Consider the following 27,023-nt stretch of genomic DNA (forward strand, 5'->3'; position numbering starts at 1 on the left):
CAGTCACCCCTGAGCCTCCTTTTCTCCAGGCTAAATCCCCTCAACTCCCTGTGACATTCCACACAGGACTTGCGCTCCAGACCCTTCCCCAGCCCCATTGTTCTTCTCTGGACACACCCCAGCGCCTCAATACCTTTCTTGAACTCACAAGCCCAAAACTGGACATCAAATTTGAGGTATGGCTGTCCAGTGCTGAGTAGAACGGAACAATCACTGGTAAATCTTGCTGGCCACACTATCCTTGATCCAAGCCAGGCTGCCACTGGCCTTCTTGGCCACCTGGGCTCACTACTCCTGGCTCACGTTCAGCCAGCTTGTGGACCAGCATCCCCAGGTCCTTTTCTGCCAGGCAGCTTTCTGGCCACTCTGTCCCCAGCCTGTAGCACTGTCTGGGGCTGCTGTGACCCAAGTGCAGGACTTTACCTTACTGAACCTCGGCCCATCGATCCAGCCTGTCCAGATTCCCCTGCAGAACCTTCCTACCCTTCTGCAGATCAGTGCTCCCACCCATCTTGCCATCACCTGTGAGCTTGCTGAGGGTGCACTCAATCCCCTCATCCAGATCACTGATGAAGATATGGAAAGGACTAGCCCCCATGCGGAGCCCTGGAGAACCTCTTGAGACCGGCCAACAGCTGGATGTGGCCCCATTCTCCTCCACCCCCTGGGGTCAGATATCCAGACTGGTTTTTTATTCAGTGAAGAGCGCACCAGTCCAAACCATGGGACTGACAGCTTTTCCAGGAGAATGCCATGGGAGACAGTATCTATCAGAGGCCTTGCTGCAGTCCAGGTAGACAAGATCCACAGCCTTTCCCTCTTTCATTAAGTGGGTTACGGGATGAGATCAGGTTAGTCAGGCAGGACTTGCCTTTCCTAAACCAGTGCTGGTAGGGCCTGATTCCTAAGTTGTCCTGGATATGTGATTGCGTATCACTCAAGATAGCTGCTCCATAACCATCCTGGACACCAAGGTCAGGCCAATAGGCCTGTAAACTCCCTGAATCCTCCCTGCAGTCCTTCTTGTGCCTGGGTGGCACACTGGCTAATCGTGTTTTGAAAGAACAAAACCAAAATTAAATATATCAACAGCTCTTTATCTTGAGATATTGCAACTTTGGTTTAGAAAAAACTATTTTAACTATTTCCTAATTTTTCTGGATCACCAATAAATACTGGTAAATTCATCAGAGTTGAAAGATTTGGCTTCAGTGTTTCAGCTACTCTTTCAATTCACTAAAAATTTTCAACTGCAATTTATGGTAAGACATTATAGATTCAAAGGTATTGAGCAATAACCAGTTAGAACTTGTTTTGTCACCAATTTTTCTGGCATATTCTATCAAGCTTTAAAGATGTGGGCTGGCGTATCTTTTAACTACTTGCTAATAGTTCCTGGCACCAACACTCAGAAACAGCTAATGCAATTACATTTCATACACTTACCCTCTTAAAATCATGACAAACTCTTTCGGTGGCCTTCCCTGACAATCAGGAAGAAAATTTGCTGCAAGGGCTTTGTGGTTGTATTCCTTTTGCTGTGGCAATACCAACATTCAACCAGCCACTTGTCAGGAAACTAAACAAAGTCAACAGGGTTTCTCTTATTCAACCATCTCCCCACAACTCCAGCAAGTGACAAGGAAGGCATAAGAGAAAGCTGGACTACCCACCCAGCTTAGCCACCCCATATAACCACATACTGATTCTCAGGGAAGACAAGGCTCCTGAAAAAGACAGGTAAAATATGACTTTATCATCCACACCCCAGTATCAAGTATTGTTTAGCCAAAGTGACACAAGATGCAGAATGAAAGACAAGAAACCACATCATCAGTGGACTTAAATTTTATTGAGGGGAAAAAAAAAGGTTTACACATAACTGTAGGTTTTTCCATCCATACTTCCAAAAGTTCAAAAAGGACTGGAAACAAAACTTGCTCCACCATTATTTCAATACCAAAAAGTTGGCCATTTTTTCTTTCATGAACAGCAAATTATATAACTAATTGCTATGTTCAATAAATATTTTTTCTCTTGCACCAATTAAGGGGAAATGGTCAACGAAGTACCACAAAGACCCCAGGAATTTAACAATTTTAATTTCAACTGTTATCCACTGTGTAGCAATCCAGAAACTTTTTTTCTATAAAACACACAGCCTTAATTTTGAGTGTACAAGGATCTATTCTCCCAGTCAGTCAAATACCAAACTCTGATCTAGCTCAAATAGTCTACTTTCAAAGCAACTACTTGACAAAAAAAAAAAAAATTTAAAAATCCTCTGGTTCATGACTATCTAAGCAAATTTATCATTACAGAAAAGACTCAAAGTCATTACTTGTTTATCAAAGTAATAGGTAAACATTTTAACAGAAAGATTAACAAGTTACTTGGAAATGCAGGTTTATGTTAAAGTATCTGAGTGTGTATACTACATATGACATGCAAGCTTTAAAAATATCAATGCTCTCTTCTGATTAGTCAGGAGTCCAACTGTTTTAGAAATAAAATAGGAATGACTTCCAAAATGTATCAGCACTTTGGGGTTCTCTATTTTTTTGCTCAAGATGTTTTACTACACAAAAACTACAACAATTACAATATTTAAGAGTATTACAATAAGAAGGGGTGGAAAATAGGAATACTTGAACTGAAAAAATGTATATTCTAAATGAACCAAAGACTTGTGAAAGAGCTGGAAGGAGGACAAGAAAGGGAAGATGGAAGGGAAAGCAGTAGGGAAGCTGAAGATCTGAACTTTGTATTTAAAAATCAAGTCCTCAACTGTAACTCTTCTGATCTTCAGTAGCGCCCTGGAAAAAACAAAAGATGACACAATTACTAATTACACAATTATAAGCTAACTATATACATTATCTCAACTTAACCATGCCCAGCTTTTTATGCTTTCACATTCAGAATTCCCATTGATCAATTCATATAAGAATGTTTATGTCAGCCAGATCCTGTTTATTCACTTGTATTTACTTACTTGGACTATAGGAACGGGATCTTGATCGCGATCGGTATCGACTATAATAAGGTGATGGTGATCGTCTCCTTTAAAGGAAATTAAAAAAGAAACCGAACAACATCCATTATGAAAGAAGCCTTATTCACATCACTTCGACAGAACAGAACCACTTCCTTAGCACTGAAAGACTTGGCCTGCATGAATGATTTCTGCTTTATTTGGCTGTGGCTTATGGTTATTTAACAAATGCTTTTATATTTCTCTATTTGATGTGTTTAAACTCCCAGACAAAGAATTTAATAAACTCTCACTAGCCTTACAAACACATAAAGTGCTTTTCCAGATGCCTACAATTCTTGTTGAACAACATTCTCTGAAACCAGATAACTTTCAAAACAGCAAGATGGTTATGAAATGTCAAGCATTAAAAATCCCATCTACAAATAATCCCTTTTTAAACAGCAGTGTGTATCAGCTGTCCCTGGTTCTATATACAGCACAGAAAAATGAGTTCCCTTTTTATCTGTCCACTTGATTTCTGGGATATATGCTCTACACCTCCTTCACACAGCAAAATTAACCCCTTGCCCAACAGAAAACCCAAATTACGTAAACACTGAAGATTCTGACTACTTCAGTCCCATAAAACTTAAGGGAATAAGGCTCTAACATTTAACAGGTATGTATACAGAATATTGCTACAAACTGAATAATCTGTTTTGTCATCTAACTTTCCAACAAATCCACTGTTACAGAAATGAAATAAAGATAAGGTACCTGTATCTGTAGTCATATTCTTCATATCTGTCATATCCTCTGTCATACCCCCTATCATAATATGAGTCCCGGCGACGACCCGCTCCGCCGCCACCACCTCCTCCACTGCTATTAGGGGAAAAGAAAAAACAAAACCAAAACCCCCTTTATATATCTAGTCTTCATCTTGAGGTAAATTATTAGATAAATAAATATAATTATTTTAAATCTTTTTTAAAGTGGTCTTGTAGTAAATCAGACACTTAAGACTGTACCACAAAAATATACAGACAAAGTAGTGAAATAAAAACACCTTCAAAAACTCCAGAAAAACAAGGGATTTGATGCTAATTCCCATCAAAATCAAAGGCAAATGGGCACCTCGTATTTCAGCAGGCTAAGGATACATTAATTGATCACAATGGATATTATTTTTTATTAACAGGTCCTTCAATATTTCTATAAATAAAGATACTGCATTCTTTATATTAGTAAAATAAAATACTTTATAAATACAGTACTGCATTCTTTATATCAGTAATTTCTTCAACTAGAATCCAGCATTCAGTTTAAATCCACTGAACTTACTGTGTTGGCCTGCCCATGTAGATGCCTGGGGTGGGCGTATGTGCTCTTTTGGTGATTGAATAATCCACTCGAATTCTCCTGCCATCCAGCTCCATTCCATTTGCATGCTCCATTGCCTGCAGGAGACACAAGAAACAGGGATGTGACATCTGCAACCTACTGGTAACTATGGAAGGCTATGAACAAACACATTATTTTCCACCAGAAAAACAAGCCTGGAACTTGTCTTGTTTAGACTGGTTACTAGTGCCCCACTGTGGCGACTGGCTCATCTCTTGTCCCCATGCCGGTGGTGTTACAGGACTGCACTGGGGGGCCGAACTAATGCGACTCTCAATCTCTTCTTAAGGGAGCGCAGGCTAACCACTAACACAGCCACTCTCCCTAGACTTTATCTTCTACCCATCTGAAAGGTAAACTGAAAGTCAAACCAGCTTTTTTCTGAAAACTGCATCTTTCCTACCGCCGTCTCTGACCCAGAGGGGACGGGCGGATTCAAAAGCTGTGCAAAACAGTGGCTTCCTGTAGGGTGCATATGGCCGGATTACTGCTCGTCGGCTGCCATTTCATGCTCTCCCAGCCTCCTGCCATCTCCCTTACAAGGACCTACTTCAGCAGAGCTTAGTAAAATGGCGGGTTCAGCCTACATGGATACCTAATTACAACCTTCCTCCCCACTCCCTCTCACAATAGCAGCTTGCTTAAGTGATACACACAAGGGTCTGCGCTCAGACGCCTGTGCCTTCAGAACTGCCCGCAGCCCCTGCATGCACTCGCTGGGTGTTCCAGCCCCAGCTCCTCCACCCTGAGAATCAATACAATGGCCTTTCACAAACTCAAACCATCAAAGTAAGTAGTTATTCAAAGGAGCACAGCGTACTTTTGAGACTTATATTCATGCAAAAATAACCTAAAAACCCAAACCCCAACAAATCCACAACAATTAATTTTAACAGCGAATGATGGACTTGAAAGGATTTTTTTTTTCATTTCCTTTTTGAATTTTAATGGCTTCTGTTATCTGCTACAGAATCCCTGAAATACCAATACACACCACTTCTCAACACTAAGCACAGCACTTAGTCCAATACACATTATTTTAACTTTGTCATGTCTGGAGAAGAGACACTGTTACAATCTTCAGTTAAAGAACATAACCACTTTGCTATTTTTTATCTGCAAAAACAAAACACAACCTCAAAACATGAAGGTGGCTCTAAGCAGAGATTTTTTCCTTCTTTTTAATAATGAAACATTTATTCAAAAAATCTCAACTCTAACAAAGAGCCTTACTGAACTTACATACAAATCATCAAGGAGATACAGAAACCTGATATCCAGATGATTTAACTGTTGTGTCCAAACTGGAGGCGACTGATGGTCACTGATGTATTTATTGAGAGTGAGTTTGTATTTTAGTAATGCTGTTTGTGTCCATACTATATCGCCACCTAGTGATTTGTGTTCCAAGACCAAACTAACTACATTTACCCAACTGCAAGGCACAGCAAAGAGCATTTCAAGTCTTCAACATACACTCACGTGTATTTTGCCACTAAAACACATTCCTCAGCTTTAGTCTTCTAGCCTTAACACCATTTTTTTCCCCACAAGGATGATGTTAATGAAAATACATCCGTGCATGCATCCTAGGAAAGTATGTGTGCACAAGCCCAATGATGAAGGCTGCAAACATTTGGCTGAAAAATTACCTCCATGATGAAACACATCTTTCTGGAAATGCAGCAAGTTAAATTGTAAGACATTTTCTGCTGCATGGCATTTTCAAGTCCAGTCAACAACTTGGAGAATAATAAGCTTAGCTGACAAGAAGCCACCTCAAATCCAGAACACCTGGCATGTTTGTCTTATTTAGTTAAGCCAACAAACACCTCTTCCAGAGGAAAATTCTCTGACAGAGGGACCAGTATAGAGAAGACCAACATACCAGCAAGAGAAATGAAGAATTTTGAGTTGCCTGTTTGTTTTAGAAATATCAGGAAATGCGTTACATTTCAGTGGATAAAGATCATGGTCACCAGACTGCACAGAACTCCCAAAACCCTGGTCACAATTTCTAATGTCCTACCAAATATTAAAACATTTTAACAGCTGTCAGCAATAATTGCCAAATAAAAAAAATTAAAATAGAGAAAATCTTTGACAGACAAAAACAATATAGCCCCTTATAGTTCTGAGTGCATCCCCAAAAGCAGGAAAGCCAAAACCTACAACAATTAACAGTATGGATCACTCACATTCAGTAATTAGCAACTGGAAGTTGCTTCTAAAGAGAAGATTCTCCGCACCACTCTTAACTGCACACCTCGGGTCTCTGAAGTAAAGTACTTAAGCTGACATTATTAGGTAAGGACTACTGCAAGGTGAAAAAAAGCCCTCTCTGAAAACCTGTGTTCATGTAACTGATACAACAGTACTTATTTTGTATGAAGACCGTAAAAATATATAAGTGATCCTAATCACTGGCATTTCTGTGCTTTATTGAAAGTTAAAGTAGTTTACAAGAAAATTTTTGGATTTTGCAAAATTTTCTTACTGCATGTAATATTCAAAACAAATTTCAGTTTCCTTTTCTTGATGGGTTTGGGTGTGCATGACTGTTATGTTAAGAATATTTGAGTGTCAAAGATAAGAATTTGCATATTCTCTCTAAAAATGCCACAAACATTCTCAAATACTGTTTAGGATGATGAAATGAAACTTTAAAAAGTAAAAAAATCATATAATATTGGAGTTTAAGACACACAATGCCTTCTTACGAATCTTTAACGGTCAACAATATATTTTTATTACAACCTGGATTATTTTCCAAATATCTGAATGTCGTTAAAAGATTTGCATGGCTTTTGCAAGAGGACAGTAAGCAAGAAAACAGCATTCCTATAAACATATAATAATAATTCTAGTAGCAAATTCTATGGAAAACTTGATTTTTGTAGGCTAGAATATGCACCTATATGTCTGCAGCCAGAAAACAGAAGTAGGACTGAGAATGGCATAGGTTCAATCTTTGATCACATTTTTAAAGTTTTGGAGGTTTAAACCTTCAGCAGACTATCCATAAGAAAACTGGTTATCTATAAAGGTGTTAGTTTGACAAAATGAACAGTTCCTGAACTACAGTATCATCTCCAGTGGCTCAAAAAAGACAGAAAGCAATAAATATAAGAAAGATTTCAATGTCAGTTGATATTTAATGCAGTATGTAACATTTTCTACATGTATGACCAATTAGGTAGATAAGAGTAAAACAAGTTTGGAAACACAACTTTTAATTAAATGCACAAACTTACATGGGTGGCTGGTATTAGTCAATCAAGAATCCATTAAAAAATTAAAGACTTTCAGTCTGGATAACTATTTCAGTAACTTTCAATCACTACAAAGTTAGTAACAAAGGTAGCAACAGACCAACTATCCTTAAATAGTCAAACACAAGCAGTTTATATTGTGACTTATTTTGAAAATGCGTTCTCACGATTTAAAAATAACTACACAAGATACTGCCTTTTATTTTCCTCACTGTAGTTTTGGGGGTTTCTTTCTTTGTTTTTTACTGGAAGTTCTTCTCTATTGCATTTAATGATACTGAAAAAAACAATCTCCACTCCATTACAGGTACAGCAGCAAGAGATCAAAGACACAATGGATTAGATTCCCCCCTCCAGTAATTGATTACTCATTCAGTTCTGGATTTACTGAGAACTGAAAAAAAATCTGAAAAAAAAATTCTGATGGAATTAATGAAAAAACTCATCTTTATACACTTGCTGCAGTCTGTCAAGTTCAATTCAACTGTCTATTTCACTTTCGAACAACATTCAATTTACATTCTCTAGTTTGAGATTTCAATGATAACTTTTAAACATATACAATTATGAGCTTCAGCATTGATGGATTCTATGTATTATCTTTAAAGCATACTTTAAAGCTTCAGAGTCAAGAAATACAGGATTTTAGAGAACCAGAATGAAGAACTGGATGCTCCTGCAAGTATAGCAATTTCATGGTATTTCAGAGTCTCCAGAAGTTTGTAACTTGTCATTCCAAACATGTGAGACCTTCTAGTGCTCTTTTCTCGTATATCAAGGGTTGTTTTTGACATAATGAACAATACTTAAACTATTCTTTCAACAAGCCATGGGAGTTTTGTTCAATAATGCTGGTTTTAAGCTAGTCTGCTTGCACCACCCAGTATATGTTTTTCAAGCTGAACTGATAAACTCCATTATTATTCTGGTCTCTGGCAACTGAATGATGTTATTGGTTTGTGTTGATTGTTAATGAACAACACTTCAGAAAATGGTTCTGGAAGGATGCTCAAAACTTTTTGAAGAAGAACATCCAACTAACATTAGAAAATTCCATATTGCCAACAGCTGCTGTAGCTGATGCTTCTTTGATTAGTTCCTCCTACAGACAGTACATTCACAGTAGCCTCAGTTTAAACAACTAACACTTCACAGTCTGAGCTACTGAAAAGCTGGTTTAGCAGCATATGACATCCCTGGTAACTGTAGTAAGAACTGTGTCCCTAGAACAGCCAGCACTTTTCACTCATGATTTTCTGAACTTACTGTTAAGTAACACCCTGACACAATCAATTCCTCCCCCATCAATTAAATTTTTTTCTCATCCTAGTACATAGAAGTTTGCCATTCTCTTAAACACAGGAGGAAAATCCTTATGTGATGGGCAGATGAGTATCCTCTATAATTTAGTGAAAACACTGCAAAACAACATTACAACACTGGCTGCATGCCAGTGTTGACAGTACTACGAACCACGTAAGAGAGCGTGAGAAACAAGTCTTGAACAGATGTTTACAGATATTGCCCTTTGCATGTTGCACATGCAGAGGACTTGCACATTCTGAGGACTTGGAAAAGGGTGGTCAAGACAAGACACTGCACCACCCAAGGCAAAAAAGCAAAACCAAGTATTTTTAAAAAAAAAACAACTCCTGGAAATAAAACAACTTCACAATAAATAACACCCGCTATATCCATTCTAAAAACAGGTACATAATGACAGAAGTTTTACAAACAATCTATGAACAAGCTGACAGACAAGAATGTTGGCACAGCAAATCCTCAGGTTTCCATACAATCATTAGACATTCATCAGGTGTTTCCTAGACATCCATCAGTCCTTGACATTTACTGTCTGCTATCACATTTTAAACTAAAGACAGTGTCCATGAGCATCTTCAATATGAATCAAACCCTAAAAATTCAGTCAAGTGTTATTTTGCAAACATTATACCACTGCAATAAAAGATGTCTGATGGAAAAGGAACCTTCTGTCAGATCATGAAGTTTCATCTTAACCTTGGCAGAGTTTCAAACAGAATAGAACATATTCTACAAGAAATCTCTGGACTGGACACATGCTTTGAAAACTTCTTCCTTAGTCCTGTTATAATGGAATGTCTGAAGCTACTGTGATGCTTTGGCAGCTTCTCTGTGTAGTAGTTATCAAAAGCTAAGCTTCTGTTCCTCTTTATAATCACAATGCTCATGAAAAGCTAACAAGAAGGCTGCTACGGTGTAATCATCTGAAATTCTGAAATTTTAAAACAGTTTTAAGTAAAAATAAACTTTAAAACTGCCCCTTCTGTATTTTTAGGACACTGAGAAGTATCACCTTTAAGAAATGCTATTTTACATTGTCTTTGGAGTTCCAATACATCGATCTAGTTGACAACTTAAAATGTCTTTACCATATGGACACTGTACAACTTGGTTTCAGAATCATGAATCACAGCAACATTTTACCTAGTTCAATAACTGATCCAGTTTGTAAAAGTGTTAACAGGGATGACAAAGATACTGAGGGATTTTAGCTGCATGAGAATCCATGCACAACTGACAGTGATTAATCTTAAAGTTATGCAAGTTTAAACATAACTGCTCATAATTAATTTGAGATAAAATTTTAGTATTACCTATATTTCAGAGCATGTCTGCTGAGAAGCTTCCCTATGCTAGCCTTCCTGAAGGGCAGTAGTAGAGAATATGAAAAATCCACCTTTTTCTCTAGAGTTCTACTCTCATTTATTCCAACTGTCTTTAAAAAGGCTGGAATTTAGATCAACATATCATCTCTTTATTTAGATGTTTAGAATATTGAAGGTTTGGGATTCTGTTTTTGGTTGACTAGAGTTTTTAAAATAATTATTTTTAAGAGGAATTAGTTATTCAGAACAGAAGTAATTCAAGTGTCATTGCTTTTATGCACACTCAACTTTTCAGACTATCTTCCAAACACAGAATTGCTACATTTCCTTCAGGGTTCTCCTACAGGGCCTGTCACAAAATTTCACACCTACAGCTATCTATCTGTCTATATGTCTGTATGTACCTTCATTTATATATTTCCCCCTTTTCTACACCAGCTGCCACTTACTGCCATCTTCAAATCTGTCCCCAAGGCTCATGAAATAAGTCAAATAAACAAGTTTTGCTTCTGTCCTTCTTGCCAAAGTATTTCAGCTATTAAAATTCCAGGTGTTGGGAGAGTTTGCATCCTTTCCCCTTCTTCAGGCACCAATCCATTGGAGAAAAGAAAAATGGGTTTAATTACATTCCAAATTATTTCAGTTCCTGCTTAAGGCCCTAATCTTTACTTCTGTATTTCTGAATGGAAGTAACATCCCTTTTTGTTTTCCTTTGCATTCCAGTTTCATAGAGTCTGCCAAAACGCTTTACACTAAACAAATTACTTCATGCTATTTACACGGAACATTTTAAGAAATGCATGGTGTCACGCATGACCATTGCCCATGGCAACCAGGGAAAAAACCTACCTCTAAAGACATATGAAGCTGTAAAACAGACAAGACTGCTATATGAATGTGCCAAGGAACACTGTGCAAATATTTCAGATGTGAAATGTTTTACGAAACAGCCACTTTTTCAAAATCCTAACAAATTCAGTGTGCAAAGAAGTTAGAACAGAGCAGGCTATTAAAGACAGCTGGATATACAACTATCCACCCCATTAGCCTCTCTACCAACCTCTCTAACTAACACTGCAGGAGAATATAGAAGGGTCACTACAGGAAGTTTTGTGTCCTTTTACTTACCTCTATAACTTGCAACAACCATGCATATATACATCTACAAGACTACTCTTCTCATAAACAGATTCTCAGTTGCATCATACCAGAAGTCAAACACAAGAACTTAGCTCATAATCCAAATACAAGTTTTTTTCATTTAAATATCATCAAGTAGCATCAGCGTTCTTATTTTTCAGCTCCTGATAGGTTCCAGAGCTGTCATCCTCCCTGCCTTCAATAATAAATGATCTATTAAGAGAGGAGTTGTATTTAATATCTCCTCATAAATAAAACTTAGCAAATGCACACAGAATCAAACAGCACATTTGCCCAAACCTATTAATCCATAAACAAGATGAAGTCTGTGACTCAGTCTGTCCCAAAGAAAGAGATGCACACAATGCAGGCTTAAAGATGTTTTTAGAGGGTGTCTTTACTTTTAATAGCAACTTTATCTATGAATTTCAGTAAATGTGGTAAAGTTCATGGTATCATTACAAGGGTAAAAAAACTACTACTTAGTGTATATTGTGGTGAATCATAACACAGGCTACTGTTCATATTCTTTGATTCTTTCCTTACAGATCAATTATACTAACAACTCAATCTAGCTATTAACAGCTATCGGTTAAACAACCAGGAAAGCAACTGACCAAGGCACAAATCAAGACAAACTAAATTCATATTCAAAAAAGTTTAATGATAGAAAGAGTTCAAGAAAATCAGAATAATGGGAATGAATATCATTAACTTAAATTTAATTTAATCTAACATTTATTTTGTCCTTCTACTAAAATATTTGAAGTAATCAGCTCTGAAAAATACTGCTGTCATGGAAAGCATGTAACAAACTCCATAAGAAAAGTTAATCTTCACATCACACAAGTTTGCTGCAACCTCAACAGAACTGAAAAAAAACTCTACCTAAAGTTTTTAATAATTTTCTCTAGAATAGTTGATAGGTATATCCACTGTTTTTCAAATGTACAATGACATGCCTAAAAGGAGAAAATGCACAGGGAATCTCCAGAATTTTCATTCAGAAAACAACTTAAAATTTTAAGTTCCAAAATGTTTTAAAAATACTTCAGACTTAGAAGCCTTAAAGATTTATTTGCATTTTGAAGTAACAGACTAAAATCAAAGTCCAGAGCTCACTGTTGATTTAATAACAGACAGCTTATGCTCATTATCTGCCCCTGCACCTGAACAATGAACTCAAATGCTTCATTTGTTGAAAAGTGCCACATTGCTTGAACAAAGCATTCAAAATTAATCTCAGTGTGAGAATCTACTAGTGAATACACTTCAAAACATGTTTTTTTACAGACAGTTAATGAAGACAATGCATAAAGAGCACACCTGAAAAAAGTAGCAAAGCATGCATTTACCTCTTTAGAGTCATCAATTCTCTCAAAATAAACGAAAGCAAATCCTCTTGATCGTCCAGTCCGTTGATCATAAACCACATTGACACCAGTCAGAGGTCCGTAACGGGAGAAGACTTCACGTAAGTCTCTCTCCGTAGTGTACAAACTGAGACCAAACACTCCAAGACAGGTATTAGGATCTGGATTAGCCTGGTAACACAAATGTTCAACTCCAATTAATTTTCGTTTAAAAAAATCATTAAAAATTGAATATTCTTTTATCAAAACTTATCAATTATAAAAAATTTAATCTGAAGAAAACTAAACAGGTAATACAGTTTAGCACTTTACCAGTTATCATTTTAATTGTAAGATTGTTTCAAAAAGCAACTACTTTCAATGGTTTTAATTTTAGAAAAAAGACCAAGACAAGTTTCTCATGTCGGTAAAAAACTCAGTTGATAAAATTTAGCATTCTGATTTACAGAAAAGCTACAGAACAAGAGGAACCCATGTTATTAGTATTTCATACTGAAATTACCAATAAGGGACAGACACCACACACAAATTTGTGCTGATAACAGGTCAGCCAGCCTCCAGCTGCCCACTCTACACGTGAGCACTTGAGCTCCTAAGCACAGACAACTGAACTATAAACTAGCTTCTACTGAAACTTCCTCCACCTCAGGATTTCCTATCCAATATACTGAAAGTCAATATTTACACTTGTAAGTTAATCTTTCCACTTGTAAACTGGATGAAAGGCACCCGATTCTTTCATCTAGAGAGCAACAAGTGTTGAAGGCCAGTTCTGTGAAACTGTAATCCAAAAGCACGCATATTTCTTTAGCACATAACTCTTTGCTATCAGGATACTTAATAAATTTCACTTCAACTAGACAATGTCAAATACGTAGTAGTACAAGGTACAAGTTCTCTTTTAGGTTACACACCAGAGAATTTGTATCTAATGCCAAATCCTCCGTAAGAACTATTTTGATCAAAATCAACATGTTTTTCAGTTAGGTGTCTGACACCTGTAATACTAGATGCAGCAATTTAAAACACTAGCAACAAGCACAAAATAACAACTGGAAGCTTTTTGTTTCTGCCAAAGTAACAACTGGAAGCTGACACAGCTTAAATTTGTATTTCAGTTTCAGTAAGCCATCTATGCATAATAATTTATGCCTCAGAGCCTGCTTTTCAGCCTGATTCAAAGACTGAACAGGTTGAGATCTTCTGTCATACTTTTTTCAGCACATTTGTTCAGGAACCTCTTGTGAAAAATAAGATGCCTACACTACTCATGTATCTGAGGTTCCTTTCTTTCCATTTGTCAAAGTTCAAACTTCTGTTTCAAGACATGAATGTTCTGCAATTCCTCACTATAGCTGAAGAGCACAAGACCTGGCAGTTTGTAACTCAGAAGTTTTAATTATACACATCAAGATATGTATTTTTTACTCCATATTTCAATGGCACTGGCAACTATACTACTTTTATTACTGAAATCCTGTAAGTATAATGAAATTTGTCTTTTAAATCATTGTTCAGGTAAATTCCTCCACACATCCATACCCGTTGCATGTTTTTAACACCCCTCTTACCCTTAAACACTAAGAATTTTTCTGAGGCAAGAGAATACTGAGATCAGTTCGCAGACCCTAAGTGCCAAGTGATAACTACATCACCACTGTAAGGCCTAAACTGAATGTGGAGGACTAAAGGGCAACTTCTGCATTAGGTTTTTGTACTGCCTCCCATCAACCCAGTATGCAAGCTCTCTCTACAAGAAAAGAAGTGCCAAAACTGCCTTCCAATTTTCAACCCGAACCATTGTGCTGTTACAAAGAAGGACACTGGGAGAAATCTCAGAATTAGAAGATTAATGTTTTAAATTTTGGTTGGTGTAGCTATACTTCCTCTTGCTCATACAGAGACACTTCTCATCTATATATTTTCAAAGACTGAATGTGCCTCCTTTTCAGAACTATAAATTTTTCTAGTCTACTACAAAGATTTACTTTTTCCTAATAACACAAGGCTTTACTTCAAGGTAAACCAAATTAAATAATCAGAAGCATAAAATCACAAGCAACCTTCAACATATGCTCTATAAGCAAATAAACACTTGGGAATTTCCTTCTATGGATCCCTATGTCAATCTCATCAATACTTTCAGGTATCCAGCACACACAGACGTGGTCTCATTTTTGTAAAGGTTACATATACTTTTTTTTAACAACAACAACAAAAAAGAATCAGAACAGCTTAACTTCTGGAGCTGACTGAAGCCTATGTCACCATACCTGCACATCCAGACTAGCAATACAATGTTTTTCAATTAAATTCTACAGCTTGGGTGTCAGTTAGTTACAGGCCCAAGAAGTAGGTGCTCAGCTGTAAGGACAGAGATTGCTCCACACATAACCCCCACTCCCACCCAATTCCTGTATCCTCCAGTGACAAAACAGCAGGTCAAACTCAGCCTGCAGGCAACCTGGACCACACTGATACAAGCAGCAATTGTTTTGTTGATACTCAGCCTTTTTGAACATGACATACTCTGCTGCCAGTGTGCCTTCTCCTGTTGGACATTGGAGAATGACTACGGCTCCTGCGACGACGGTATTCTGGTGTGTATGATCTGCTTCGAGAGCGTCTCCTATGGGAATGAGAATGGGATCTGGAACGAGTATAACGTCTGTGCGAATGTCTTCTGGACCTGGATCTTCGACAAAGAGAAACCCTTCAGTCAGGTCAAATGCATATGGTCATAATTTATTGAACTCTAAACAGTACATTTTCTAGAGAAAAATATTTTTTTAGATAGTGTCTACAATATTAAACCCATTAAGCTTTTTCTACCTTGCACATCTAAAGATTGCACGGATCTCTAATAACCTGCTCGGTAGCACCATTTTTAACTCTTCAAGAGTATTTCTAGCATACACTGAGGATTATATTCACAACAGTTTTCAGGAATTTCAGGGTTTAAACTTACATCAGCTTGCCTGCTTATCTAACTAACAACTGCACAGTGACACAGAAACTAGATATGCCACACTGCAAAGTAGTGTTCTGACTGAAAAATTGAAATATCTGGCAGGACTACAGTGCTGCAACATCTACAAGCAAAGTTTGTCTAGGCATGAAAATTACTCCAGACCAAAAAAAAAAAGCAGACCCCAAATATCTGCTCTACTCCTCAAACACTTCTTTGCAAATGTCTTGCAGATAATAAGCTGTTTAAAACAGGTAGGTAATCACCTTGCTAAACACTGCAAGAAGAGAAACCATAACATTAGCTGAACTTTGGCAATTCAGAGCACGGTAACTCTTTCAGTTGCTCTGGTATAAAGTGTATAAATAGAGAAGATGTATTACTGATCTCTCCCAAGAACTGGGAAGGAGAGACAACGTAAGACTATTCCTCTTTCTCCTCTAGTGCTACAAATGCTGCTTTCTGGTTTCTCTCGTGGTTGTTAAAGAAAGATTCAGTAGCTCTCCCCATTTTTGTCAATACGTTGCTAAAAGGGAAGAGAGGATAGGTAGTATAAAGCAGGTAATATTTATGGCATATTTAGAGAAAAAAGCCTAAGACATTTCTCTCCTGATTTTTCAGACCTGAAAGCTATAAAGCTTTACCTCCACATATCCATAATTGGGTTAGAGAAGGACATAGAAGACATGTGCAGCACTGAAAATTAATTTAAATCTTAAAACTCCCATAAATCAAGACCACACCCAATTTAAGACCACACCCAATTTAATAGTTTTTTTATTATATTTTCAAAGCCTCCAATGAAAGAATGTCCAGAACATTCACAAACACTGTGTTCCAGTATTTCCAACAGTTAGACAGCTTACTCTTTTTATGTAACCCTGATGGCCTTTGCACCAGGTCTCACTTGACTTTTTTTTTCCTCCCCCCTAAAGGAAAGGTCTGCACAAGAATTCTCCCATAAACAATTTCTGGAGAAGGAAGTAGGAGCTTCACAAAATTGAAATGTAATCCATTTTCTCTCTTCTGGAAGAGAGAAACCTACGTATTTCAGCTGTGATTTCTACATTACTACTTTAAATTTTAGTATTTTCTGTATTTGTACTGATGAAATAATTTCCCAACTTTGCCCACCTATACGAGCACAAACAGGCAAATTAACATATCCCTGTTAATACATCCCAAAGAGTTTGTAATTTTTACAACAGGGGAAAAGAAACTTCACCAACCTGCCGAAATAACAACAGTAACACCGAGATGACATGAATAACTTTTTGAACATACCTTGATTTTGATCTTGACCTAGAGTGCGATTCAGAATGTTTGGAAGCCCTCGATGGACTGCGAGATCCTGACCTGCTCTCTGATTTTACACGAGCAGGACTCCCAGCTGGAGATTTTGACTGGGAGCGAGACTCCTAACAAAAAAGACAGTATTAAAAATGGTATTGGTTGTGTAAATGCCTAACTCCTAACATTTAAAGTACAGTAATTCTATTATATTGATTGCTCCTGAAAAACAAATGGTTAGGCAATACCCTCCAAAACAAATTTCATTTTGCTAACCCACTGTTAATATTGTATGCTTGCCTCAAATAGGTCCCTGCTTGAACCAGATCACCAATTCTCTATTAACTAAGTAATCATGCAAATTCATCTACAACTTGATCATACAGACACTGGAACATAAACCATACATTTACTTAACCTAGGACCCATTCATTCTTCCAGATTCTTTTAATTCTACTTCACTCTTGCTTTCTACTTTTCTTCATTCTTCATTGAGTTTTTCATTTTTCATACTTCGTGTATTCTTCCCCAATTCAAACAATTCATTATAGCCTTAAAAAAATATTCAAGTGCTTCTATCTGACCAATCTTCTGTTCAATTTTTTCCCCCATTCAATTTTAATTTTCTGATCTTTAATACTTTTCATTAGCCTTCTTTTATCTTGATTTATCTTCCACATTCTTGGAAAAAACTCTTCAATTTCTTCACGAACATTAACCTTAATGGAAAAAGAACATTTAGTATATTTAAGCACGTGGGGATTATAAAACTCTGCTGGAGTTCAGATGTTATCTACCAAATTGAAAAGCCAGCAGGTAAAGTGCAAGAAACTATTTTATAAAACAACTTTTTAAAAAAAATATCTTTAAAACTGTATAAGTGTCTATGTTCTAACAATAAGCTTACTGAGTTCTCAGTGTTTTACTGTATTTGCAAAGCTACCCTCCTCCCCTCTAAGACTTTTTTTTTGTAAGATACATAGATACACTAAAAACTAATTAGCACAAATATATTGAAGTGTTGATATCAGTGATTTCCCCACCCCCCCTAAAATAATAACTATGTGCTTCTCAGCATTAAATATCCCAAATTTTACTCCTATCAATTACTAAGACATTCAATTCAACAGAATGGCCAAAGATTTCCAGTCAAAACCTATCTACGCACATACTTACTCGCATAATACATGCACATAGGTATAAGCAACATAGATTATTATTCTTCCTACTTTTTCTTCCTCATTGTTATCCTGTTTTCCTTATATAATCCATATAAACTAAGATGTAGAACCATACAGTTAAAGCAATCCAACAGAAGTAAAAACGGGAGGGGTTTTTTTCTTGCATGGTAAGGCACACAAGAGAAAAACTAGGAAAACAAGCAAACAAAGAGCAGGTTAGGATTTCCTCACATTTTATAGTATACAGCATTTCTAGGGAGCTTAGCTATAAAAACCCCTACAGAACATTATGCTATATACATTTGTAACTTTACAAATACTTAATGAAGAAGTGCATACCAAGTTCCCCTCCCACAGGCGTTACATTTCATGTTTATTCGCATGATTTCTCCTCCTGACTGTCCTCACAATTTTTTCTCACTCTACCTATGTCCAGATTTGCAGCTTCTTTTGCAGTTAAAATTCTTCACTACCTTCCTCTAGAGTTATTTTTCAAAGGATGCTATCTTCATATTTCAAGACAATAAATTCACCAGAAATGGAACCTGAGAAGCTCCTTACTAACAACTATTGCAGCCACAATAGCATTCCCCTTTACCTCAATAAAAAGGACAAAGGACTCATAGAGATTGTCACCTACTAGGATGATAGGCCTGCCAAACTTTAATAATGAAGGCCAAATTCAAAGCTTGGCTGTGAACGGGGGATCATATAACCCTTATGAAGATGGCTACGTACTGAGCTAACTACAGGACTTCACTGAAATAAATTATGTACATGCATTTAAATATTACCAAATTTGGTGGTTTAACATTTGAAATTCACTGCTTGCAATAAAGAAGAATTTCTCTTATAACCACTAACACTATTTTTTTATCACCTCGCCTCTGTCTTTGTACTCTTCAATGTCTGACAGCCTCTTAAATTCTTCTCTTTATAACTCATCACTTGCACCAATTGCCAATTTCTCTGGGAACTATTTGTATTTCTCTCCCTAGTAAAAAGGATCAGTAATAAAGAAAAACATTCAAAGTTACATCAGATTTAGAAAACACCCTTCAATAAAAATACAAAGAATTCACCCTCCTCAGACACTCCTTTTCTTGATAAGGATGCTGCATTGTCCATCGTTTTTACATCTAAAAGACCAATTCTTGAACGAAAACTCTGGAAACTTGAACAAAGGCAACCCCCATCCTACCCCTGGATCCTTCACAATCTAGAAGTGTTGGGAGGCGCCAAAAATACCATGGACACAAGTGCTCCCATACAATGTATAAGTCAGCTTAGTGTTCTTAGCTATTCAACTGAAGCATCTTCCAATACCACCCATAGAGTCTCTAATAATATCAGCTATGACACCAAATTTATATAAAGTTGACAAAAACCTATATGAAATTATGTAATATTTGCTAAGTCCTTTTGGAAGCATCTGTTTAAGACACTTATGGGCTGTATTCACAAATATACAACTTGAAAACTGCAGGGACAGAGGGGACCATGTAAATTCTCAGAGATTTTGAACTTCCTCAACCAAGTAACTGTGGACGTAAGCTGCATCTGAAGAGAGATGACCTGATAGCAGTTGCACACTATCACTGGTAAGCAATTACATCTCATCTTCTAATGCAACATAGTTCACCTAGTTACAACTCCTACAATGCTTCTAAAGGAGACTAAGAGAATCATAGTAACCTGCAAAAGTTTAAGGACTTAAGGAAAATGCTGAAAAAGTGCCTAGTAATAGTTGTATCAGCAAAACTACAGGCAGGGATTAAGGGATTCAGAGCTTCAAGGAATCACAAAGAGAGATTTTAAGGAATTTTTCTTTATTTACCACCATAATTAAACAATTAGCAAGCTGTATATTAGTCTACACCACAGACCAAACCAATTGTTCTTCATGAACTACTTATATCCATTTTGCCATATGTATGACAAAAGTACTCAACACTCTCAGTATGTCATCTTTAACATAAGAAACCAGACAACTCTATTATCCCAAAGCACTAAAATACCTCAATTTTGCATCAGTCTTAAAGCAACCTATGCATTCTCATCTTAGTTCTGCTATTACCACAGAAACTAAATATCGTATAGGAGAGAAAAGACAAAAATTGCACTTTCCATCATCAGCACTTGCTTATCTTCCTGTTCTAAAGACCCTTAGTCATTTAAGGGCCACAGATGAGACTCAGTGTAAACTCAACTTATCATCCCACCAGCTTCCTACAGGACAGTACCTATCTTAATGCCTTGGGCTTCATTATGCAGCTGTCCAGTCACTACTTTCACCCTTGCAAACTTGTAGGCAGGTAATTCACTATCCCCATGTCAAACTATCCACATTTGCTGCCACTAGAGTCCACAGGAAAAGAAACAAAGCCGCGCAATAGTCTTCAGATCAGACTTCCCTTTCAAGATAAATCCTGCACCTGCCAATAACACTTTTCCCAGGAAGCACCTCTCCCCAAAACACCAAAAAACCCACCCACACAAAAAACTCCAAACACCCTCCCCCCTGCGAAAAGTAATTACAAAAAACGAATTCAGTTGTAAAAATGTGCTTCTTCAGAGTAAGATGTAGTGGTTTCCCCAAACACACACCAGGAAATGGGACTGATGATTCACCAAGAATTGGAACTTGGAGCCAAAATTGTAGACAAACACAAAAATAAAAAAAAAAAATTTGCAGATTCAGTCACTGATTCTCTGGATAAAATGCATAGCTAGAAGCATTTAAAGAGAGAATTGAGGAGTATTTTTAACCCTTGTTACCTTCCTTCATTCCCAGAAAGTAACAAACCAAAGTAATATGGAAAAGATCTCTCCTCCTACTCCATTACTCCACAATCGTACATACCCAGACACTAAACAACTATCAACAACTTTAGATGATCCATCTAAGCCAGGCATCAGTCAGTCCAGGTATTTCATCCATACTGATAAAACTGTTTAACTGATCAAAAAGTTTTATCTACCACTTAAAGTCCTTGCATTTTTCAAAAGAAATCCTACTTTCCAATGTAATTATTATTTTAAAAGCATTTAAACACTTTTGCGCAGAGCAGAATTGCAGAAGTCTTGAAGAAGTATTCTCTTCATTTTCAACCCATCAAAAGAAGGTATGATAAAGAACACGGGGGAGAACCATAACAAACAAAACAAACAACTGACCAACCAACCAACACCTTTATCAAACGAGCCAAACAAAACAATCCCATTTCTTTCACAGTTCTCTTCTGTCCTGAACTTGTCATGCCTTACCCTAACTCTCACCTTACAATTTCAGAGTATGACTGAAAAGCTATCAAAATTTAGAGTGAGATGCTAATTAAAAATAATTACATAAGTTTACACTAAGCTTTCTATAGCAAAGCATGGGAAATGAAAAAAAAAACCCAAAACATTACATTGCACAGAAATTTCAGGTGAAATTCATTTGACCTGGGGTGAAAAAAAAGGACAGGACAAGTGGTCGAGCAATACCATTTCCAAAAATCTTGTTAATAACTCCTACCCAAAGTTAAAAACTAATGAAGTCGGACTCTATTAAAAGGGGACAGAAAAATATAAGCAGTCAAAAAAGAAACATGAATTTAGCAGCAGCCCACATTCACCGGATAAAACTGTTAAGCTAGTGACATCTCACTTATGAGGACAAGATTACATTTTGGCAGGAATCTACCAACTTTCCTTGAAACTCAAAAGAGAAGTTAAATCCTTCTTGCTTCATACTGTGATCTGTCACTATACTAAAAATAAAATGGATCCCTTAATTAGCTAATCTTCTATAAATATATGACAATAGTACACATAATAAGCTTCTGTATAAAAAAACATCTTTTAAGTTGTTACCTAGAAGACACGGATATTTTAGAAGTTACTAACATAAGCATACTTTATGTATTTCTTAATGATCCCACTTAGAAAGAAAAGGCTTCATCAATAAACTTGAAATTACAAGCTCATCTTCTTCATGAGGCTTGAAAATACACCTCTTCAGGGAGGGTTCTGTAGTCATTCCTCTACCACACACACGGAAGACAGTAAAAAGAATGTGTTCAAAAGGAGCAGTCTTCCCAGCTGACAAGGTCCAGAACAATGCAAAATTTATCAAGCTTGATTAAAATAAAAATTAAAAATCGGACTTGGAGAAAAACTCTCCCACATTGCCATTAGACACTGCAGGGTGATCACAGCACTCCCCAAGCGAATGCAGAACCCCTGAGCATTCATTAGCAGTGAACTGTGCTTGTGTTTGAAAAGGTGTGGGAAGCAACATTCCTTCCTTTCCATAGAAGTGGCAGACTGCCACTGCAGGAGAGGTGGAATACAATAGCTAAGCAAGCCCTTGGGGATTTTTTTGCCAAAGAAATCATCTCAAAGTTGATCAGTTTGGTAATTCCATAGCTATCTAAGTATTTTGCATTCAAACTTCATGAAGCAAATATAAGTCACTTTCAGAGCTAAACTAACCCGAAAGCCACTTGTGTACCTATGAAATATGCATAATTCCTTCAACAGGATGGGCCACGTGCAAAATCCTCCATTTCTTCAAGTGTTTTATTAGATTATACTATTTATTCACTGTAAGATCCTGCATACAGCAGGATCATTAGAATGAAGACAATCTAAACAGAGTTGTAAAATGGGATTTTACCTTTGTTCTGAAAACAGTTTTGCCTATTTAGACAAACAACACATGAATACTGGTAGACAACTACTAAACTGTTAAGATTGCAGAAATTATGTTACCAGAAGCTCAACAGAAAAAACTGATCCAAGTAACAAGTGGAGCTACTGAAGTGCAGGTTTGTTCAGACTCCCTTTTGTTCTTTGCTCTGGGAAACATCTAAAGTTGCACCACAGAATGAACACCAAATAAACAATAGCCTATAAAAAAAACAACAAAAAATATGAACGGAAGTAAGATTTGTCTGCCACCTGACAGAAATAAAAGACAAAAAAAGCCTCATTGTCTAATCTGTTCACAAAAAGCATTCAATGGTGATAAAATACTTTGATGTTTCCAAAACCAAGTCTCTGAATAAGAAACACAATTTAATTTTTTTTTTTTATTCCTAATGTCCATAAACTTAGCTCTAGCACATCCACTGTATATTTAATTCCTCTGTCAATATCTTTCTATTAAATCACTATGTTTGAGGAGGGGGCTTTCTTCTGTTCAACCATCCACATTCTTAATAAAGAACTTGCTTAAGTTGAAACAAAATGACACAAAAACAGAGCAGATGTTGATTAGTCTGAGCATATTTGATTAACATGTGCTTTAAATTAAAAAAAGTCAATAAAGGAGTGAGTTCAAGAAGGAAAAGCTCTACAATGATTTCACACACAATGCTCTAGAAGTTGAAGTTTTAAAGAGTGCAAACTAAGCAATTTCATTGAAAGTTATTTCCCTAATTATTAATAGCCTGTTCAGATAAGTTATTATGATTTTGAAATCATAAATTAGAGGCAAAGCACATACAGTATCTTACTGTCGATATAATCAGCATTTAAAACAATTCTGCTGATACTCAACTTTCACTGAAGTGCTTTGGGGACAACATGCATTGACACAGATGAAATATAAAAGGCCTTAAACTAAACTTAAAACACCCTTACTCTTTCGGCATTCAGTTTTTTAAAGCACATCACACTAATTAGCACTTAAACTGACAGGGGGTGGAAGAACTGAAAGGGTACTCAGAAATCTTATTCCTGCCAAATTCCATGAAAACAGGTTCTTTACAAACTTTCTTCCAGTTTCTTCAGTTCTTTCTCTCAATGAAAACTTCTGCTTTACTCTCAGTGCCTGGATGTAGCAAACTAAAACATCAGGAAATTCAGTGTCTGACAGAGTCCTATCCAACTAGGAATAGCAGACTAAACATCACAGCCTCCAAGTTATATGTGCTTAGTTTTATGTCTGTGAGCACTTTCAATGGAGATAAAAAATAAAACATCACTCTGAAATGTAATTTCTTATTTCAAGAATGTTAGTCCCATCACAACAAAGCAGTATTACTGAAGAAAAAAAAAAAAAGGCTTACAAATGTTCTTCAGTAGAACCACAAAACCCCCAACTAGAAATCAATCAAGTACCTGCCATTATGCTCAGTTATGCCATATTGATTGAGAATTTTCAGTGTAGGAAGCAAAAACAAACAGTTTCCCAAATGAAGACTCAATATAGTCAGCAGTTCTTTCCAACAGGTAAATTTTCCGTTCACACACAAAAAAAAAGGAACAACTGATAAGCAGAAGTCAGAGAAACTGCTACTGTACGACTTTTCAGACTTCATGTTCTCTCAAAACATTTTACTTCTACATTTGGGAGGAGGTGGTGCGCAGAAATGCTGAAATTACAGAGCTGTAACAGCTTTGTAACAAGAACAACATACCCATCAAAGAGCAGAATACCACTGCTCTGACAACTAACCTAACATAATTTCTTTCCTAACAATAACCCACACTGGGAATACAGACAAGAAAATAATCCTTAAAGATATATATCTTGACTGTAAAATGGGAGATTACCGTCATTTTAAAAAAGAGAAAAAAAACCAACCAAGCATAATCATAGCTCAAGTTTCTGAAACTTAGTTGTTTCCCCTTCAAAGATCTGTCTATTTACCCCAATACTGCTTAGCTACAGAGCCACCTTTTGTCCAAGCAATCAACACGAGAGCAGGTTTTGTTTACCTCACACGAGGAAGCAGCAGCAGTTATTGCATACCTAGGTAAAGAACTTGCAGCCTACGGATTTTTTTTTTAATCACCACAAAAATGGCAGCAATAGTAATGTAAAAGTAATTTGTGGAAGGTAATGCCGTTCTTCCAAGATTTTATTGCTTGTTTCCCCAGACAGTAGCTATACATGTAACTGCAAGGCTGCTGTCACTGGATCATCACAGAGTCACCAAGAGGATGCTCAGATGGTATAAAGAGTCTCTTAACAAACAAAAAGAAAACCTCTGCAAAATTAAAAAAAAAAAAAAAAGTAAATTGTGATGGAGAAGCACACATTTCGTTCCTGTTTCAAACAGCTTCTAATTCCTGCATGCCTTGATCATCACTAAAAAAAAAAAAACAAAAAAAAAACACCACCAAAAACAAAACCACAAAAACACTGAAAATGGAAGGGACCTGTCACACGTGTACATGAAAACCCGCAGCCATCAGAGGGAAGACACAGGCCTAACGAGGTTACAAAGCCACAGCAGCTCGTTCGAAGCCTTCAGCTTCACGATCGATGACTTTCAATGGTTTAATAACGACGGCCGGACCTCCCCAGTGGCGGGAGGGGGCCCGGCCCGAGGCAGCTCCCGAGTCAGGAGACCGCTCACCTCGCACAAAAGGACGCGGGGTCCCTCCTCTTTCGGGCGGGAGGAGGCCTCGGCGGCCCGGCCGGGGGAGCGGGAACGGGCAGGACAGCGACGCCCGGGCCCGGCGGCAACCAGGCGGCTCGGGACCGCGGGAAGGGACGGGAGCAGGGGGGAGAAACCCCGGGGCTACAGCATCGCTGTTTGCACAGGATGAGCCTGCGCTGGCTGCGCAGGGGCCGGGCCGCAGCACCGGGACCCGGTGCCCGAACCCCGCCGGGGCGATGGGAGCAGGGAGCGCGTGAGGAGAGACGCGGGCAACGGAGAGGGATGCGGGTCGGCACCCACGGCCCAGGCAAGCCTCGGGTGCCTGAAGGAGCCATTTTAGAGCCAAGATGCGCTGCCCCCAGCCCTACTAGGCCCGAGGACGCCGAGTGCCGCCACCCACTGCCCCCGGTTCCGATCCCCCCCTCGACACGGCCCGCGCAGGGGAGGCCACTCACCCTCCCCTCGAAGTTGTTCTCCTCCACGTCGCTCATGTCGGCAGAGTCCTGACCAAGGGGCTGGGGCCAAAGTGGGACGCTAGTCCCGATTAGCAGCAATAACACCCACGGCCACTGTTATCGCCACCGTTACCTCTATTGCCGCTATTACCGGCACTACCACCAGAGCCACCTCCCGCCCGCGCCTCCCGCACCGCCGCAAAATGGCGCCGCCGCGGCCGCTCCGTCTGCGCCCGGCACCGCGCTCGGGGCGGGGCCGCGCCCGCCCCTCACAAAGGAGGCGACGAGCGCTGCGGGGAGAGCCGCCGCGCATGCGCGGCCGCCCCGGCGCGGGAGCGAGCGCGCTGCCCCGGGGCCCCGCCCCGGCCCGCCCGAGTGTGTGGATGTTGCTGCCGAAATGTGGAATACGTAAACAAATGTTCTTAAGAAAGGATGTTTTTTGATGTCTGATATTTGTGAGCTTTCAAGCCTAATGAGTAAGAAGGGAGATTTAATCCCTGAAACAGGCAGCTGTCAAGCAAGCGCTGAGTGATGTTCCGGCGTTAAAAAGACAAATTAGCTGTCGGTAGAATTGCCTTGTCAAGGTTCAGGGCTGGACATGTTTCAGTGATATCCGACCTAGGGGGAGGCTAACAAAGCCTGGGAAGAAGGAGTCACCACTGAGAGTGGATACAAAGAACGCAGAATTCACGGACCACAAGAACATACGGCAGAACTCCCGAGATAAGGAAGAAACTGCTGAAGACAACTTGGGGACTGTGCGGAAGCAGCTTTGACTGGGTAAATCGTAATTCCGGCAGGGGGAGATGTGTGACCGACTCACAGACCACCGACTCAAAAGAAGAGAAGGATTGAGCATGCGGGCCAATTAGCATGAGAAGCGAGAGAATAATTAACCAATAGAAGATAGAATATTAATTAGTAAGGGAGCGAGGT

At 38.2% G+C, this 27,023-nt stretch overlaps 1 protein-coding gene across 4 annotated transcripts; it reads right to left on the reverse strand.

The window, feature by feature from the left end:
- Nucleotides 1-1,833: 1,833 nt before the first annotated feature.
- Nucleotides 1,834-26,311, reverse strand: TRA2A (transformer 2 alpha homolog). 4 transcript variants are annotated; one of them, XM_059844975.1, is made up of 9 exons: nucleotides 26,088-26,307; nucleotides 17,480-17,791; nucleotides 17,067-17,200; nucleotides 15,344-15,503; nucleotides 12,797-12,985; nucleotides 4,322-4,437; nucleotides 3,755-3,862; nucleotides 2,996-3,063; nucleotides 1,834-2,816 (listed from the first exon to the last, which is right to left on the reverse strand). In XM_059844975.1, exons 4-9 carry the CDS (start codon nucleotides 15,374-15,376, stop codon nucleotides 2,806-2,808), a joined length of 525 nt encoding a protein of 174 aa, XP_059700958.1. In that variant the 5' UTR covers nucleotides 15,377-15,503; nucleotides 17,067-17,200; nucleotides 17,480-17,791; nucleotides 26,088-26,307; the 3' UTR covers nucleotides 1,834-2,805. The 4 variants fall into 4 exon arrangements, with proteins under 4 accessions (XP_059700958.1, XP_059700949.1, XP_059700942.1 ...); XM_059844966.1 differs by lacking the exon at nucleotides 17,480-17,791 and having other exon boundaries at nucleotides 26,088-26,311; XM_059844959.1 differs by lacking the exon at nucleotides 17,480-17,791 and having other exon boundaries at nucleotides 3,755-3,859; nucleotides 15,344-15,509; nucleotides 26,088-26,308.
- Nucleotides 26,312-27,023: the final 712 nt, after the last annotated feature.

Source organism: Haemorhous mexicanus, chromosome 1, assembly GCF_027477595.1.
Source record: "Haemorhous mexicanus isolate bHaeMex1 chromosome 1, bHaeMex1.pri, whole genome shotgun sequence".
Taxonomy (NCBI): Eukaryota; Metazoa; Chordata; class Aves; order Passeriformes; family Fringillidae; genus Haemorhous; species Haemorhous mexicanus.